This window comes from Pseudozyma hubeiensis (genome assembly GCF_000403515.1).
Source record: "Pseudozyma hubeiensis SY62 DNA, scaffold: PHS13, whole genome shotgun sequence".
Taxonomy (NCBI): Eukaryota; Fungi; Basidiomycota; class Ustilaginomycetes; order Ustilaginales; family Ustilaginaceae; genus Pseudozyma; species Pseudozyma hubeiensis.
In genome coordinates this window covers 482,521-498,462 of record NW_012133795.1, presented here as the reverse complement: position 1 = coordinate 498,462, position 15,942 = coordinate 482,521, and the positions used below count along the sequence as shown (strand labels likewise).

The following is a 15,942-nucleotide window of genomic DNA, read 5'->3' as shown; positions in this document are numbered from 1 at the left end:
TCGCACCGTCTCGAGCAAACACCACCATGCTCTCCTTGTTTGGATCTGGCAAGGGCAAGCGACGCGAAGACCGCCCCCTTGCCCTCAACGACTTCAAGCTGGGTCCCTTCAAGTTCGGCAGTACGAGCAACACCCCCAACAGCGAATGCGCTTACTCTGCACTCACTTCATCCACAGAGACAGCCGTCGACATCCCGCTCGCCCTTTCACCTTCGCGCGACTCGGCATCCTCTCTTGATTGCTACGCAGAGTCTTCCTCGCCTCCGCCAGGCTACTATAAGCAGCCTTCCTACTACTCAGCCTGGATCGGCAAGACTCACCGACGCGCCAGGAGCACGTCACGGAGATGTAAGCTCATTCTCTTTGCACTCATCGTGCTACCTTGCCTCTATACTTTCTGTTACGTCACATTCCGGCCGCCAAGTTACATCGTCCTTCCGCCAGAAAAGTACGTTGGAATCCTCAGAGATACTCTGACGCGGCACATTCCATCTCAAGCGGCACGCCAGGCGCTCGGCGACCACCTCTCCAGGATTGAACATCCTGACCCGAGCTCGAAACCAGCAAGCTCAGCACAGACTGACGGCAGACAGCAGCCGTCCGCCTCTCATGCGATGCCAGCATCAATCGTACCGGCCACCATCTGGTCCTCCGACGGCAAACCTGCACCTAGCGCATGGTTTGCAAAGTGGTCGCAGATGGGCTTCGAGCCCAAGTTCCTCGACGATGCTGGCGCCGAAGCGTGGATCAAGTCTCACTTCGACAACTCTTCGATCCAGCACATGTGGGACTCGATGCCACGATTCATTCTCAAGGCCGATCTGCTGCGCTATCTCCTCATGTTGCAGGAAGGCGGTACGTGGAGCGATATGGATACCGTCCCGCTCATGCACCGCACAAATTGGACCAAGGATGCGATCCCACTTTCGTCCATCCTTCCCGAGGACAAGGGTATCTTCGGCAGGTCGCGACTCGATTTGGCCGAACAGGCTCGTCGGGATTCGGCAGCTCTGGCGCAGGACGAACCGGTCCGTGCCGTGATTGGAATCGAGAACGATCCCAACGAGAACCACGACCCGCGCAACTTTTTCGAGCGACTGCGTCTGCTGCCGTTGAAACGTCATCGACCGTTGCAGTTTGTTCAGTGGACGTTGCACTCTGCTCGTGATCATCCGATCATGCTCGATGTGCTGCGACGTATCCTGGAAGCGAGCGAGGTGTATCGCGGGTACGAGATCGAACAGCAACGCGATGCGAACAGCGATGGATGGGGGTGGGACGAGAAGAGCGTGGAAGAGGCGAAAGCGCAGGCGAAGGGGAGAGAGTCGCACACGACGCATCCCTGGGACGGCACGTCGATGACGTGGAAGTGGCAAGCAGGGCATTGGCGGTGGGGCTGGGACGTGCTGAGTGTCGAGGAGTGGACGGGTCCTGCGGTGTTTACGGATGCGGTGGTGAGCTACCTGTATGCCACGGCCGGGGTGAGACCGGAGGATCTATCGGGTTTGCAACATCCGGTCAAGATTAGGGACGTGGTCGTGGTGCCCAGCGACGGGTTCAATCCCAAGGGGAGAAGGAAGGAAGGTGTCAGCAGGTTGGTTCATTTGTTCAGGGGCAGTTGGAAGGGGTGACGTGGGCTAGGTTGAAATGCACATTGTGATCGTGAATAGAGACGCACCAGCGTGTATAGGGTGTCTGTGAGGGTTGAGTTTGTGCGATCATGGGAGGAGGCCGGAGCAGGTGTGGGTTGGGACTTCAGGCGGGGAGGAGGCGTGCGGAGTGAGCGGGTTTCAGATAGCATTTTGATTCGCAGGATGTGCAATGGGATTGTATACAAAGGGTGGTGACTGGGTCCAAAGGTGGGGCAGAACTGGACAAGACCCACGAAGGGAAGACAGATAGAAAGCATTTTGAGAAAGATCTAAGCAGCGAAAGCCGACGATGAGTGCGATTGCACCGGCTTTTCTTGAGAGCCACTGGTCGTCGTTGTACCATCCGATCCTCGTCTCTCCTCTCCATTCACGCCACCGTCTTTGGAGCCGAGCTTGGCCGCTGCTGTCGAAGCGCCATTCCTGATGTTGGACAGGATCACCTTGGCAACCGGAATACCTTGCACCAAGGGGAACAGTCCCACACCGACAAAGGCAAAGATGGCCCAGATGAATGAAACGATCACCCAGCCTTGGAAGAAGGTTCGTGTGAAAATGTAGTCTCTGTACAGAGAGAAGGGCCAAATGATGGTGATCACCACAAAGATTGTGAGAGACGAGGCGACAGCGATACGGAAGGTGCGGTCGAGACGAGCCCGGTTGTACGAGGGGTCGTTCTCGATGATCTCGAGCTGAAGGCGTGGATCGGTTGAATCGATGCTTCCAGGCTTCTCAGAAGGAGAAGCGTCACCGGTGGAAGACGGAAGCGATTGGTGATGCTTGGTGATGCGTTCGACTTGCTCCTTGTGCTGCTGTTCGAGAATCTCAGGAATTCGACTCCAAGCGAAGTCGCGAGGGAAGAAGAGCACCGATACGGTTGAAAGCACCAATCCCACTCCTACACCTGTTCCGGCTCCTGCCAAGCAGGGGACGACTCCTCCGACACTGGCGAGGTTGACCACGCCCGAAGTGTGCCACGCGACCGAGAGCCAGACCGCAACGCCACTGGCAAAGTTGATCCAAATACCCGGGAAAACGACCGCAGGGTGAAGTCGGGTGTCGAAGAAGGTGAAGATGAGGGGAGAAAGACCAGCACAGGTGAAGATTCCGGTCAGATTGTAAATGATTCCGAGGTCAAGACCGATTCCATGGAGCAGGGAGCTAAAGGCGGCGGTGAAGAGCCCGAATCCGATGACGACGTATTGATTCACGCGAAGGAGTTTGTCGGCAGAAATGGTGGGCTTGAAGTAAGTCTTGAAGACGTCGTAAGAAATCACGGTGGAGACACCGACCAGCTGGGCTGAAACAGCAGAGGTGCAGCTCATGAACATGAGGAGCAAAACAGCCGCAGAGCCACCTTTGCCCAACAGAGCTTGGGCGGCGTAAGGAAGGACCAAGCCGGCAGAGACGTCAGCTTTGGGGATACGATTCGGGTAGGTAGGGAAGCCAGGGTATGTGGTCTCGAGTGCAAGTGCCGAAAGACCCGCAGTGGTTGCAAGACAGAATGGGATCGAGAACCAAGCCAGACCTCCGATGAGGTATCCTGGGAAAGCAGCTTCCGGCATAGCGGCGACACCTTTCTGGTGGAAACTGGCATCCAAGAAGACGACACCCGTGTATTCGAAAGCTGAAAGCCAGGCAAAGTATTGTCCTCCTTCCGTCTTGAGCGTGAGGGGGCTTCCTTCGTAGTTGCCAGAGATGTCGATGTTCTTGGATGCGTTGACGAGCAGATCGTACATGGCAGCCGGGCTGCCAATGCTCGGGAAGGTGGCGTAGGCGCGGAGCCAAAAGACGAAGAGAATGACAAAGATGATGACGGTGTGCAAATAGTCGGCCAGGATCGTGCTTCGAAGACCACCTCGGAGAGTATACGCGACGACGCTGGTGGGAAGCAGGAAGAGCGCGGCGTAGGTGTTCATACCGGTGATGGAGTTGATGGCAGCCGCACCTCCTAGGAGTACCGAGGCGCAGACCAGAATGTTGGTCGCAAGGGCGAAGAAGATGTAGGTCAAGTGTGGAAGGGTTCCGAAGCGGATGCGGACGAGCTCAAGGTAGGTGTGGACCGACGGAGCACGGCGCTTGAGTTGAATTGCGAGGGTCGAGAAAAGCACGATCTGGGTGCAGTTTCCTGAAGCGTACAGCATGGCCCCAGCGACGCCGTAGTTGTAAGCGGTGGAGACGGAAGAGAGGAGGGTCGTTGACCACGTCCATGAGCTGATGACGGCGGCAGCAACAAGACCGGTGCCCAGAGATCGTCGAGCAACACTGAATTCTTCGGCATCACGGGAAATGCCGGCGTAGCGGACAAGTGAGCGCGAAATACCCACCACGACGATAGCGAAGAGGGCACCCAAGCCAATGACTACGCCATAGCCAACGCCCTGAGAAAGGGGAGGAGTGGACGCCATCGTGAAGTCAGTCTCCTGAACCGTGGCCGTATGTGAGCAGACGTCTAAGGGAACAAGGGGGCAAAGGCGATTGGGCAGAAGCAAGTAGGGAATGGGGGACGGAACAGTTGAGCGACCTGATAAGTGGCCGGTTCTTAAGTACTCTTCGCTGTTTGATTGCGAGTGACCATACTTCTTCCAGATTGGGCGTACCGGTGTCTGTCCCTGAGGCGTGCCTTAGGACAATCGCTTGTAAGAGCCCTCTTCCTTCTTCGAAAGCCGATTTGACGCAGGGCGCTCATTTCGTGATTGGTACCTGCTTCTTCCTACTGAGATCTCATGCAAAACGAGCACCATGCGCGGCCTCATGTCACACGGGAAAACATCCGCGCTCAGTGTCAATCGATATGGTATCCACTGAAGCGGCACAGTTTCTCAGCCGAGCACGTCGGCGGAAGGGAGGAGGGCTAAGACCCTGCGCGGGATCGATGGGAAGACTCCGACCGAGTATGGTACAATCAGGAATGTTTGGTCGTCTGCAAGACGACCGGAGAAGTGCCGTTCGCTAAACATTGGAGGGAGAAAAGGTTCTCGTTCACCAAGTTGCAATGATGTTTAACAGGGTTGTGATAGCAGACACCGGGCAAGGCTTGACAAAGAGAATGGATATAAGAGGATCCAATTCATAGGACAGCTTTCACGCTATGCGAGATAGGGAAAGATTCACAAGTTGGCCCACATATGGCGAGCTGCTATTCGATGTGTCATGCTGAAGGCTGCTTCGGACCAGGGTCGTGAGGTTCGATGTCCGCGAAGCGCCCGGACGGACTGGACCATTGTGATTCTCGCATCATCCTCGACATCACGTACGTGAGCAACTCGCATACGACACATCAGACAGCAGCACCACCATCCTGCCACGACGCGGAGAGGAGAAGAGCGGAACGTGGGGTGGACAGATTGCACCATCTCCGCAGTTGCCTCCATGGCATTTACTCAAGAGGACAGCTGTCCAAGATTGACAGTATTGCCGAGACCAAGGAGAAGATATATTATAAAATAAAATTAAAAACAATTTACTGGCGTGCTGAAGACGCTCAAATCACGGAATCCGTGCTAAATCGAGATCACGTCGGCTGCTCCGCACTGACGCCATCCACGCTTTGATGCGCTGCCCGCAATTAATCATTCAAGCTGTAATATCAGTTGGTCGGGTACATGACACCATTTGCAGGCTCTCTGCAAAAACGGCCCGTATCCGTATGTTCATCCTGTTGCTTGTACAGAACTGTATCGGGCGGCAGGTCAGCGGCTATCGCGATACTGTGTCTTCCCCGATAGCAATGATCGGGCCCCTTTTAGATCACCCACTTTGACCGTCAAGGTGCTGGCGACGACCTTGCCAGTCGTGACCCTGATAAGATCAATCCGCGCAACGTGACAGCGCCGAACACCTGGACGGGGCTGCCATGACGCTGTCCTACGCTCGGTCTTCGCGCTGTTGCTCTATGTGGTCGGTTGAACTGTTATGTGTCGTTGGACTTCGTGCAAAGATCGCACATTCGGTGACCGGAAAGGTGCCGAATTGCACTGTGATTCGAGCTTGGTGCTTTCGACGACTGCGAATCAGTATAAAGATGTCATCAGTCCTTCCTGATGGAATCGTGAGCGGTATCTACGAAGATCTTCTTGCAGACGTCCATCATGCTGCCGCCGCACCGAAAGACTCCGGACACGCTGATCATGCCAGAAGATTTTGAAGCGGAAAGTTCCTGCACCTCCTCTTGCGATTCCGCAGCCGCCCCGACCAGCAGACTCTTAGAGCCTGACACCGACGCAACAGCCCACTTCGACCTGGTCATAATTGGCGCAGGCCCAGCAGCCCTAGCCGTCGTCTCTCGCATCCTCGAATCGCGTCCAGCCGCACTCTATACCGAAGATGAGCACCGTCATCTCCATTTCACCCATCGACGCAAACCAGCGCTCTTACCCTCTAAAGTAGCCAAGACGTCCACATCGTCGAACAGGACCATCTCTAAAACGTTGCAGGATGACACCCGCCGAAGAGAACAGAAGACAGGCAAAGGACTGTGGAACCTCAAGAGCGACGATGGTGACCTCTGCGGCTGTGATGGTAGGATCAAGATCCTTGTCATCGACAAGCTGGGCGAAGGATTTATGGGACTGTGGAGGAGAAACTTCAGTGCTTTGGGCATCACACACCTGAGGTCGCCTATGTTTTTCCATCCGGACGCAAGCGACTTTGATGCTCTGATCGCGTACGCGAACCAGCAAGGACAGGCTGGAGAAGGAACGCCGGATCAGGTGATCGGAATGATCGAAGGACGCCTTGCAGCTGGTGGTAAGCCGAACACAGCGAAAGGAAGAAGTTGTCGCAGACGATCAAAGGATCAACGTTCTCCCTCGCTTGTCGAAGCGCCTGATGTCGCTTCGGCCCACAAATGCGAAACACAAGAGTCCCGACTTCCAGATCTCATCGAGATCCTCGGAGTGGTTGGAAAGGAGAAGTCAAAGCACAAGCGCAAACAAATGCATAATGCCGGCGCTGCTGCCGCCACAAACACCAAAGTGCATGTCAATGAACGAGACCGTCGTGATTACTTCACGCCGAGCTCTGCTCTCTTTGATTCTTTTACGCACCAGCTGGAACGAAGATATCGCGTCCAATCGAACGAAGGCTGTTTGGCGGAGACTTGGCCGAGAGTCTCACAATTCTTCGAGCACGGTGTTGACGGTGACATCGAACCGAGTGAGAGCTCTGGTGAAGAGAGCGCTGGACCGGAAGACAGTCCGGTGACGACGTTAAAAGGAATCGTACAAGACCTCGTTTGGTTCGATGGATCAAAAGAGACAATCCAGGATGACTTTGGTAATCACAGTCCTGGATTCCTCCTCAGCCTCGCTGACAGTCCTGAGCCTCAGAGCAGCAGAACAATCATCTCTGCCAAAGCCGTCGTCAGCGCTGTTGCGTTCGGTGGCGTGCCCATGCTACCATCGTACTTGACAGCTACCCCATCGCACTCGATCTCGGCACCCCCACCTCCAGCGTGTGGTCCTGGATGGATGCATTCCAGCTGCCTCGCCAACCTTCCCTTCCCTGTCCCTCCATCATCTTCACCTGCCCATCAGCGCAGAATGGTCGTCGTGGGAGGTGGGCTGACATCAGCTCAGATCGTCGTACGTGCACTTGAAAATGGCTACGACAAGGTAATTCTCTTGACCCGCGGTCACTTGAAGAGCAAGCCCTTCGACGTCGACCTCGGCTGGGTGGGACGCTACAGCAACTTTCTCAAGATGCAATTCTGGCAGAACGATGATGTTCAGGAGCGTCTCAATATGCTTCGTGCAGCGAGGAATGGAGGCAGCGTCACACCGACGTATGCAAAGCTGCTGGCTAGACTTCAGGCGCTCGGAAAGGTGGAGATCTGGACACACACGACCATTGCTTCGGCCGACTATGGAAGCGCATCCACAGCAGACACTGACAACAGAGACAACGCCGCTGGTGACAAGCGATGGTCACTAACATTGCGCACCAGCACAGACGGTGGGAAACTCACCTCCATGACTTCGGACTACCTGCTCCTGGCCACAGGTGCCAAAATCGACTTTGGCGCACTCCCCTTCCTCCGACACCTTCAGACCACCCACCCGATCCGACTGGCTGGAGGATTGCCAGTTCTGACAGCCGATCTCGAGTATCGACGCGATGTTCCTCTCTTCGTCACGGGAGCTTATGCAGGTCTACAGATCGGTCCTGCAGCCGGCAATTTGGGCGGCATGAGGGATTCAGCCGATCGAATCGCGAACAGACTCTTGGAGCTTCTATCGCTGCCGCAAGGTGTGGTGCCGGGAGTCGTATCTCTGCCAGAAACCGTCGTTCCCAGAAGCACGGTAGCAGGTGCGGTGAAGGTCGAGGAGGAGGAGAGGAGAGAGGTGGATAGCTCGCAGGTGAAAACTTCTCGCAAGGATCGGGTGAAGGTCGGCAAAGGCTCGGCATTCACTCATTTCAACTTTGACGTCTTGTCAATCGAGGCTTGACGGGATCTCTTTCCCATCCTGTCCAAACTTCTCATTGAAGCTCATCGTCCTAACAAAGTCATTCGCTTGTGAACACTTTCGCCCGACGCCACATTGATCGCTGTGATGAGTAGATGATCGTAGTTAAAGCATTGCAAGGGTATAGTCTACCACGGTCTACACCGCCCCTCCCGTCCCCCCCTCTTCCACCTCAGATCAAGCAAAGTGGCTTGCCCCTCAGACTCGTAACAAATAGCCTCACGTCTCCATCTGCAAATGGTCTGCAACTGCTCCCTCCACCCGTGCTTAGCTCGACATCCGCCAACCTCTGCCTCGCTTCTTCCAACCGATCCAGATGCACGTACAGCGCCACATGAGAAGCTCCTTCACCAGCATCCGCATGAGCCGCATAACTCAATATAGGACAGGGGTACAGATCCGACCGCGACACGCTGCTGTCGTGCGTGTGTGGTGACGAGTTTGTGTGGATCATGCTTTCCAGCGCGCGGAAGAACGTTTGTGCTGTGGATTGCATCCATACGAGCAAGGGCTTGTTGTCGTCGGATGGCGAATGGCGCGGATGAGGTGGGTGGGAGGTTGAGGTGGCGTGCGGGGTGAGGAAACGAGCTCGAGTTGCATGGTTGGAGAACGAAGGCTCGGAAAAGGGTATGATGACCTTGACCACTTCCTTTCGCGGCAATTGGATTCGTTTGGAGAAAGCGGATTCGTCGAAAGGCCGGAGACACCCAATCGTCCTGACGTTGTAGACTGAGCTGTTCGAGCAGCACTGATGGTATCCGGCGTAGCGAAGTCGATGCTCAAATGGCTTGAGACGGTCGTCGTCATCTCCAGATGCACTCTGCACCGCATGTGTACTGCAATGATGAACGAACTCGATTTCCTCTTCAAGGGGCTTCTTCTGCATCTGGCTCGACGAGAGCCCAATGTCGCGAGACACGACCGCTGCCGATGGCGGTCGGAAAGCAGCCTGTAGCATCCTGCCCGATTCCGATGAGCGCATCCTTGATGTCAGACGCTCATGGATCGAGTCAGGGTGGACCGCGGACCACTTTTGAAGATCAACCGTGCGTTCGACCAGCGACATCGCGATGTACTGCGCCTGATGCCGTGAAGCGCGAGATGGATCGTACTCGACCTCAATGTGGTGCTGAGCCTCGGCAGACGCCACAGACTCGCTCCGCACCTCGGCACTTGCAAAGGTCACCTGCGGCACAGAGGCGGCTTGCCCCGACTGCGCCCCATCCACCTTGCGCAGTGCGCTCTGCGAGAGCACCTCGAAAAGTCCCACGCTCAAATCGGCTTCTTCCGGGCGCTCCGCGGCACATCCGACCGCAATTTCGTGCTGCGGTACTGGCACCTCTGACCTCGTGTGGTGAGACGCGAGCGTGGGCCAAGTGCCTTGACCGGTGAAGAGAATCGGATGTTTCGCGGCGTCCTGCTGTGGAAACGGTGAAACGTCGTTTCTTTCATCACTGGAAGTGTGTCGCGTCCTGGCGTCGGAAGAACGCGCGGGACGAAGGGTGGGAAAGTAGCTGATCTCGGATTCGTCGGCAGCGCAATGATCTGCATCCGGTTGAGAGTTGAGATGGTGGTCAGCATCACTGAGCGGTTGATCCGCAGAGGATGAAGGCAAACCACCTCCCAGCTCGACCCGCTGAATCTTTGCTCGACGACGTCTTGGTCTGACGAGCGCCTCTTCTGCATCGCGTTTCGCGGTTTTGCTCTTGGCATGGTCTTGCGCTTGGTATGCATCGACATTCTCGTTGTGCGGGGCACCGGAGTCCGATGTCGGAACGCGTCTCTCTCGGGTACCTGCACGCAGACGACAGCTTCGTTTGAGCGTTGGAAGGCCTACCGTCTTCCCATTCGAAAGTCTGACTGCTTGTTCCGAAGATCCTGAGCGAAGTCCGCGACTAGATCGACCGAGGTTCTGGCCTCCAAAAGTTCCGATCGGCGAGCTGGTATCATTGCGTTCCAGCTGCAACAATTGTCGTGCTTCATTACGGCTCGCATTGCCGGCAGTCCGCACACTGACGCTTCGAGCCGCCGCCGGATCGGGTGCGGGAAGCAGCCCCATTGTTTGCAGTCGCAAGTCAGGCGAAGCGGGCGATGAAGAGCGCAGGTCGAGCGGATTCTTCCGTTGAACAAGAACGATACGTCTCTTCCTTGACGCTTTCGGTGATGCAAAGGCATCAGCAGGCGGCGCTTGTGGCTCGTCATGCCGATACGTTCTCGCTTTCGCTGCGAGATGGTGCGCTGCTGTGGTAAAGGCCGGAGGTGAAGAACCAATCTGGATCATACGACGCTGCTTCTGCACCGCTTCGCTACCCGAGCCAACATCTCGATGTCCAAAGGCATTGTGGCACCGCTGCGCAGGAGCGCCATGCTGTACGCGCGGCATCTGTGGTACCTTGTCCTGCCTTTCCTACGCCGATGTCGTTCTTGAAAATGCAACCCAACACTGTTGCACGGAAACCGTCATCATCGTTGTTGAAGCCTGCTTCGTGCGAATCTATGATCTTGATCGTCGCTTGGCCATGTTGTGACTGTGTCGATCGGAAGTGGCGTCTGTGGATGCGAGATGAAATTGAGGTGGGTGTCGCACGATGAAGACAGGGTTGGTCGACGTTCGACTCAAACACGAGCCGGGAATCGTGGCTGTTGAGAAAATTTGGACCCTGCAGCGCGATCTCATATAACACCTCGCGCCAAACGGCTTTACGCGACAGGCTCACCATACGTGCAGACCAATTCGATCCGACCGGATTCGCTCAAGAAGATCAGGCTGGTTCAGGGAACAGGTTGGTGCGCTGATCTTCGACCCTACGCACGTCTCACGAAGGTTCGAAGGTTACAAGAGAGCCTGTTTCAGGGCCTTTGACCGCCGACCACATTGTAATCGGTCACCGTAAGCCTCTCAAACGGACAATGTAGGGGTGAACAAGCATTCTGGTAAAGCGGAATCAATTCCATGAGGGGCAGACAGTCCACAGCGGCAGCATGGCCGGGGATATTCAGCAGTGACCCTCAAGCAAACGACCTGCAATCCTTGGTCGTAGAGGGCAAGATCCATTGCCTGCCAGCATCATCATCGCCATTCACAGAATGAAACAAAAGTAAACGTCAGTCATCGTTCCTGTCCCCTTTTTTCGGACACAGTAGAACGTTTCAACAGTGGCTTGAGAGACACTCACGTAGCAGCCGTATAACCATAAGCGGTCTTGTAGTCGTTGTTCTCCTTTGTGAAGGGAGTAAAAATCTGAACGTCACCAGTGACAAAGCTCGGGTTTGCGTTTGTGTAGTTGAACAGGATCGTCTCCATGTTGCAACCTGTACCCGGGGTGGTGTACAACGGCTGGGCGAGGATCGAGCGGTGCTTCGCCTCGCTGATGGGTGAAGACGAAGTTCGTTGGAACACGGCTTGGAAGATGGGGTTGACTATACCTGGACCGTCGATAGGATTACTGATGCCTTGAGCAGCTGTGAAGCTCAGCGTGTTGCCTCCAGAAGGCTTATACGCCGCATGGGCGGGATCGAAGAACGCCACTTGACCATTTTGGAACTGAGTTAAGCCGCCGACAAGCGTAGGGAGGATCTGATCAAAGTACTGGATCGCACTGCGTTTGAACGCCGTCTTGCCGTCACCCAAGACGTCGATGAAGGGCAGGTACAGGGCGAGTGACGTCAGCTGTGGCACCTGAAGGGGAATACCCAGCGCCTTCTGACGGATGTCGTAGAAGTAATTCGCCCGAACTTGGATCGGAAAGTACCCGTCCGGAATCACCGAGGCGGGCAGACCATGGTCTGGAAGAAGCTTATAGGGAGAGGCGATGGAGGCAGCTTCGGAGAGGGGGATGGGAAGGATGAACATGGTCACGTTGAGCGAGGCGGTCTGGTCGGTGGGATTGTCGATGGCGGCCTGGTTGGGAGCCTGGCGGGACTCGAGGGGGGCAGGAACGGCCCAGACGAAGGAAGCGCAGATGAGGACCATGGCTGCCAGGTACAGCCCGACCACACCCGAGACGCCTCGAGCCATTTTCGTTGTCGTTGTCGACATCTTTGTTCAAGGCGACGACGACGTCCAGTGTGGAGTATGGATTGATGTTCGAAGGGGAGTGGTCGGGTCCGTGAGGAGCCCCTCGGAAGCTGAGGACCATATTTATATTTGCTCCTGAGCGCCAGGCCAAGGTCCCCCGACCTCGGCAAAATAAAATCAGCTCATGGTAAGAAAGCACTGTTTCACACGGTTTATCCGCCACTTCTTGTCCTTTCCCTCCTGACAGGTCAATTCTAGAAGCATCCGGTTCGTTTTCCGGCGCCATGCTACTCGCGTACTTCACTAGCGGTTCACGTGCATGGCCACTTAAGCGCTCTCCGCACCGCCGATCTCGAAGAGCGTTTCGGAGCATCGACCCTGTCCACTTCCCTTTCAACTCTTTCTCACGCTTTGTGCAACAAGATCGAGCGGCTTCGCTATGTGTTGTAGCTGTCTCTCGCTTCTAGCGGAGTTGCACAAAGTCGTAGGTGCAGGGGTGGGAGAAGCCCACTCCTTGATTCTTCTTTCGTCGCATTTGCGCGTTCTGGAGCCGGCTTCTTTGCTCGGCAAACCTTAATTTTCCTTGGCTCTGACCGGAGGTCTCTTCCGTCGTGGGAAAAGAGCTTCCACTTCCATGCTGAGGCACGAGTGCCTGACGATCGGGCCTAATGCACCTCTGGCTGCACGTTCACACCTCAGCGCTTGAGCCGTTCCGTCGGATCCCCTAGGAGTGACCGCTAACCGCAACCCGCCAGATTTCCAGTGTTCAACTTTTTGATATGACATGAACGGTCGCTCATGTATCTCAACCCCACAGGATGCTTTTCTATCGGGATTTGGTCTATGCATGAGCGGTCACTGCTCGGTAATTACATCGGGTTGCTACTTGCGCCTTCCCTTCTTGCCCGAACTGTTCTGCTCGCCAGCCAAAGCGTGCCCCGTCTCCCTGATATGGTTGAACAGCTTGCTCCTACTCTCAAAGCCTGCCTTGCACACGTTGCACCACTCCTTGCTCTTTCCAGTCGGTTTCGACTTGCCTCCTTTTTTTCCCTTCCCTCCCTTGCCTCCGTCTGAATCCTCCTCGTCGTCTTCGACTGCGTCCTTAGATGCTTTTTGGGAGGACTGCTGTTTTGATTCCTGGGCGATGAGCACAGCTGGATCGATCTTCTGCTCCTGCAGCAGCAGCAGGCGCTTCTCCAGGCTGAAAAGATGCTGATCGACCGATTGCGGAGCAAGCTCTCTTACGGCTTTTGCTAGATTGAGCAGGTACTCTGGATTGGGTCCGGATGGTCCAGCACATGTATAGATCCGCTGTGCGAGCGCATCGAGCGACTGCGGTCCGACGAACGCGGGATTCGATGGCAAACCCACATAGACAAGTGCGTTTTTCAACACCACCTCTTCCTCTCCACCTTGCTCCTCGGGTAGCTTTGTGTAGAGCGGAACGTGCATCGCACTATACCCATTCTTTTCTCGATAGTCGAGATACTGCCTGACCACCCGCGCGTGCTCGGGGTCGATGGTGAACGAGACACCCCACACGATGTCTCCTTCCGGCGACTTGGGCTCGTCCACTTTGGCAGCTCTGCGCAAAGGGTGCCAGTCGGACGCTTTGACCAAGGTGACAACTCGTCCTGGTCGCTCCCGGGTGCCGCGATGGTCGATCGAATGCTGCGCGAAACGTCGGACAAAGCCTTTGATGTAGCACGGCGTTGCAGCAATCACGTACGGCGGCGGCTTGAAGATGAGACTTCCATACCCAAAGATGTCGAACGATCCGGCGGGACGTGTGAGCGCAGGCAAGGGTGGAGGGATCGTTGAAGAAAAAGCAGATGCAGGGATAAAGGGATCTTCCAGGCCCGCCCATGGATCATCGTCGTTGCCGGCGGACGTTGACTTGGCCGTTGCTTGCAGCTTCTTTCCGCCAGTCTTCGGCGTTACCTCTTGATCGCGATGGCCTTCCGATGCTTTGAGCGGTGCGCTTTCCTCGGCGCCTGCGCCAACTTCGTCGGAAATATCCGTCCCGGCATCGTCGTCGACTTCATCTTCGTCAACCACCACGTGTACCGCTGGAGCGCTTCCTTTGGCCTCCTGAGTCTCAGAGGCGCCATCAGCAACGGAGTTCTGTTTGTTCGCCTGAGGTTTTGTCTGCTTGCGATTCAAGTCCTGCACAACGAATCCATCTTCATCTAGTGTCCGTCCCGCAACTTGCTCCATCTGTCTGCGCTTCTTAGCCTGCTTCTTTTGCTTTTTACTCTTGCCTGCTGATGCGTCCGCGGCAAGCGTAGGTATCGAGAAGCCGGCCGAGACGTTAGTGTCTGCCTTGTTGCCGTCGAGATGCATGTCTGCCAAAGAGGCGTCGATGGCGATGTCATCGGCATCCAGGCCGAGACAAAGCTCGTCCTCTTCGTCCTGCATCTCACGTTGGAGTTTTTGGACGGCCTTTTTGTGCTTGGCGCTGCGCTCGTGATTGCGGAAGGCAGCTTCGGACTGGAAGAATTTGTCGCAAGCCACGCAGTCCCAGCCAGAGTACGATGGATCCTCGAGCGGGTCGATTGCAGCATTTGACCCTGACAGGCCCCCACTTCCGCCATCCTCGTTGCTATCATCATCAGTTTCGCCGTCTTCGTCTTGATCCTCATCCGTGTCCTCATCCTCGTCAGAGAAACGGTAGTCGGGCTGTTGCCAGCTCTGCGCTTGGTACGACTGCGCACGTGCTTCCCTCTCGAGTCTAATCTTCTCGGCCTCAGCTTTCCTTCTGGCAAGATCCGCAGTCGATCCAGGACCCGTCGAGTTAAGTTCAGCTTGGAACTTTTTGTATCGCGGATCTCGCTTGCGAACAAAGGCAGCCAGAGAGCGGACGGCGTCGTTGTACTCGCGTCTGGCGGCGTCCCTTGCGCGCTTGTTCTCCTTCTCCACAAGACGTTTGACTCTTCGATCTGGTGCGTCGCGAAGATCGTACTTGTCGAACCAGCCGAAGCTCTTGCGTGACTGAAAGTTCATAAACACATTGTAAAAGTCCTTGGCCGGTGTTTGGTGCACTGCTGCCTCCTTACCTTTGGCAGTCGAGTAGGGAGTGTGACTGTACCCAAACGATGGGAACGCATCAGCGGGAGGGATGGTATTGTCCTTCTCTTCACCAGGATATGGAGCTGCTATACGCTCTTCCTGTGCAAGACGCTCGAACAGTCGACGGTAGGTAGCATAGAAGCCATTGTCGCCGTCGGTAAAGTCCTTTGCCAAGCTAGGATCGAAGAAGCGAAGCAGCGCCTTTGCTGTCAGCCCACGCGAAGAGCTCGTCGGCTGCGGCGCTTCGGCTGCTCCTGTTCGGAACGCCTCGAAGACCTCCTCATCGTCCAGATCCGGCCCTTCGCCATTCAGCAAGCGCTCTCGATTCTGATCGTACCACGCCCTTTCAGTGTCGTCCGATAGGATTTCGTAGGCCTCTTGCAGCTTGTGAAAGATTTTGTTGGCTTGCTCTACGTTGTCCGGGTTCTTGTCGGGATGGTGCTTGAGAGCGAGCTTTCGATATGCTTTACGAATCTCGTCTGTGGTGGCCGTCTGCTCTATGTGGAGGAGCTCGTAGTAGTCGACAAAGGCAGGTTCACCATTGGCGTCGTTGGCGGTGCCTCCACCAGCCGCACCTGGCTTGTGCGAGGACTGAGAGGCACCCATGATCGCCGCTGAGAACCGAGACGGAGTGATGAAATGATGGCGAAGATGGAGTGTGACGAGAAGAAGAACTGAGCAGCAACATGATTCATGGTCAGGGCTGAGCTCATTTTCGACTCGAGCAGGCCACTGAGAA

At 55.7% G+C, this 15,942-nt stretch overlaps 6 protein-coding genes across 6 annotated transcripts; 2 read left to right on the top strand and 4 right to left on the bottom strand.

Annotated features, from left to right (window-relative positions):
• Window positions 1-26: 26 nt before the first annotated feature.
• PHSY_001129 (alpha-1,6-mannosyltransferase) lies at window positions 27-1,631 on the top strand (the record flags this gene model as incomplete). Its single annotated transcript, XM_012331761.1, has 1 exon — window positions 27-1,631. The coding sequence occupies one exon, from the start codon at window positions 27-29 to the stop codon at window positions 1,629-1,631; it is 1,605 nt and encodes a 534-aa protein (XP_012187151.1).
• Window positions 1,632-1,921: 290 nt separating this feature from the next.
• PHSY_001128 (potential urea active transport protein) lies at window positions 1,922-4,057 on the bottom strand (the record flags this gene model as incomplete). The annotated part of the gene is made up of 1 exon (XM_012331760.1): window positions 1,922-4,057. One exon carries the CDS (start codon window positions 4,055-4,057, stop codon window positions 1,922-1,924), a length of 2,136 nt encoding a protein of 711 aa, XP_012187150.1.
• A 1,683-nt stretch (window positions 4,058-5,740) lies between these two features.
• On the top strand, window positions 5,741-8,098 carry PHSY_001127 (FAD binding domain protein; the record flags this gene model as incomplete). The annotated part of the gene is made up of 1 exon (XM_012331759.1): window positions 5,741-8,098. The coding sequence occupies one exon, from the start codon at window positions 5,741-5,743 to the stop codon at window positions 8,096-8,098; it is 2,358 nt and encodes a 785-aa protein (XP_012187149.1).
• Window positions 8,099-8,288: 190 nt separating this feature from the next.
• Window positions 8,289-10,836, bottom strand: PHSY_001126 (hypothetical protein; the record flags this gene model as incomplete). The annotated part of the gene is made up of 2 exons (XM_012331758.1): window positions 8,289-10,339; window positions 10,509-10,836. The coding sequence occupies 2 exons, from the start codon at window positions 10,834-10,836 to the stop codon at window positions 8,289-8,291; spliced, it is 2,379 nt and encodes a 792-aa protein (XP_012187148.1).
• A 452-nt stretch (window positions 10,837-11,288) lies between these two features.
• Window positions 11,289-12,155, bottom strand: PHSY_001125 (hypothetical protein; the record flags this gene model as incomplete). Its single annotated transcript, XM_012331757.1, has 1 exon — window positions 11,289-12,155. The coding sequence occupies one exon, from the start codon at window positions 12,153-12,155 to the stop codon at window positions 11,289-11,291; it is 867 nt and encodes a 288-aa protein (XP_012187147.1).
• Window positions 12,156-13,016: 861 nt separating this feature from the next.
• Window positions 13,017-15,809, bottom strand: PHSY_001124 (hypothetical protein; the record flags this gene model as incomplete). The annotated part of the gene is made up of 1 exon (XM_012331756.1): window positions 13,017-15,809. The coding sequence occupies one exon, from the start codon at window positions 15,807-15,809 to the stop codon at window positions 13,017-13,019; it is 2,793 nt and encodes a 930-aa protein (XP_012187146.1).
• Between the last annotated feature and the right edge of the window lie 133 nt (window positions 15,810-15,942).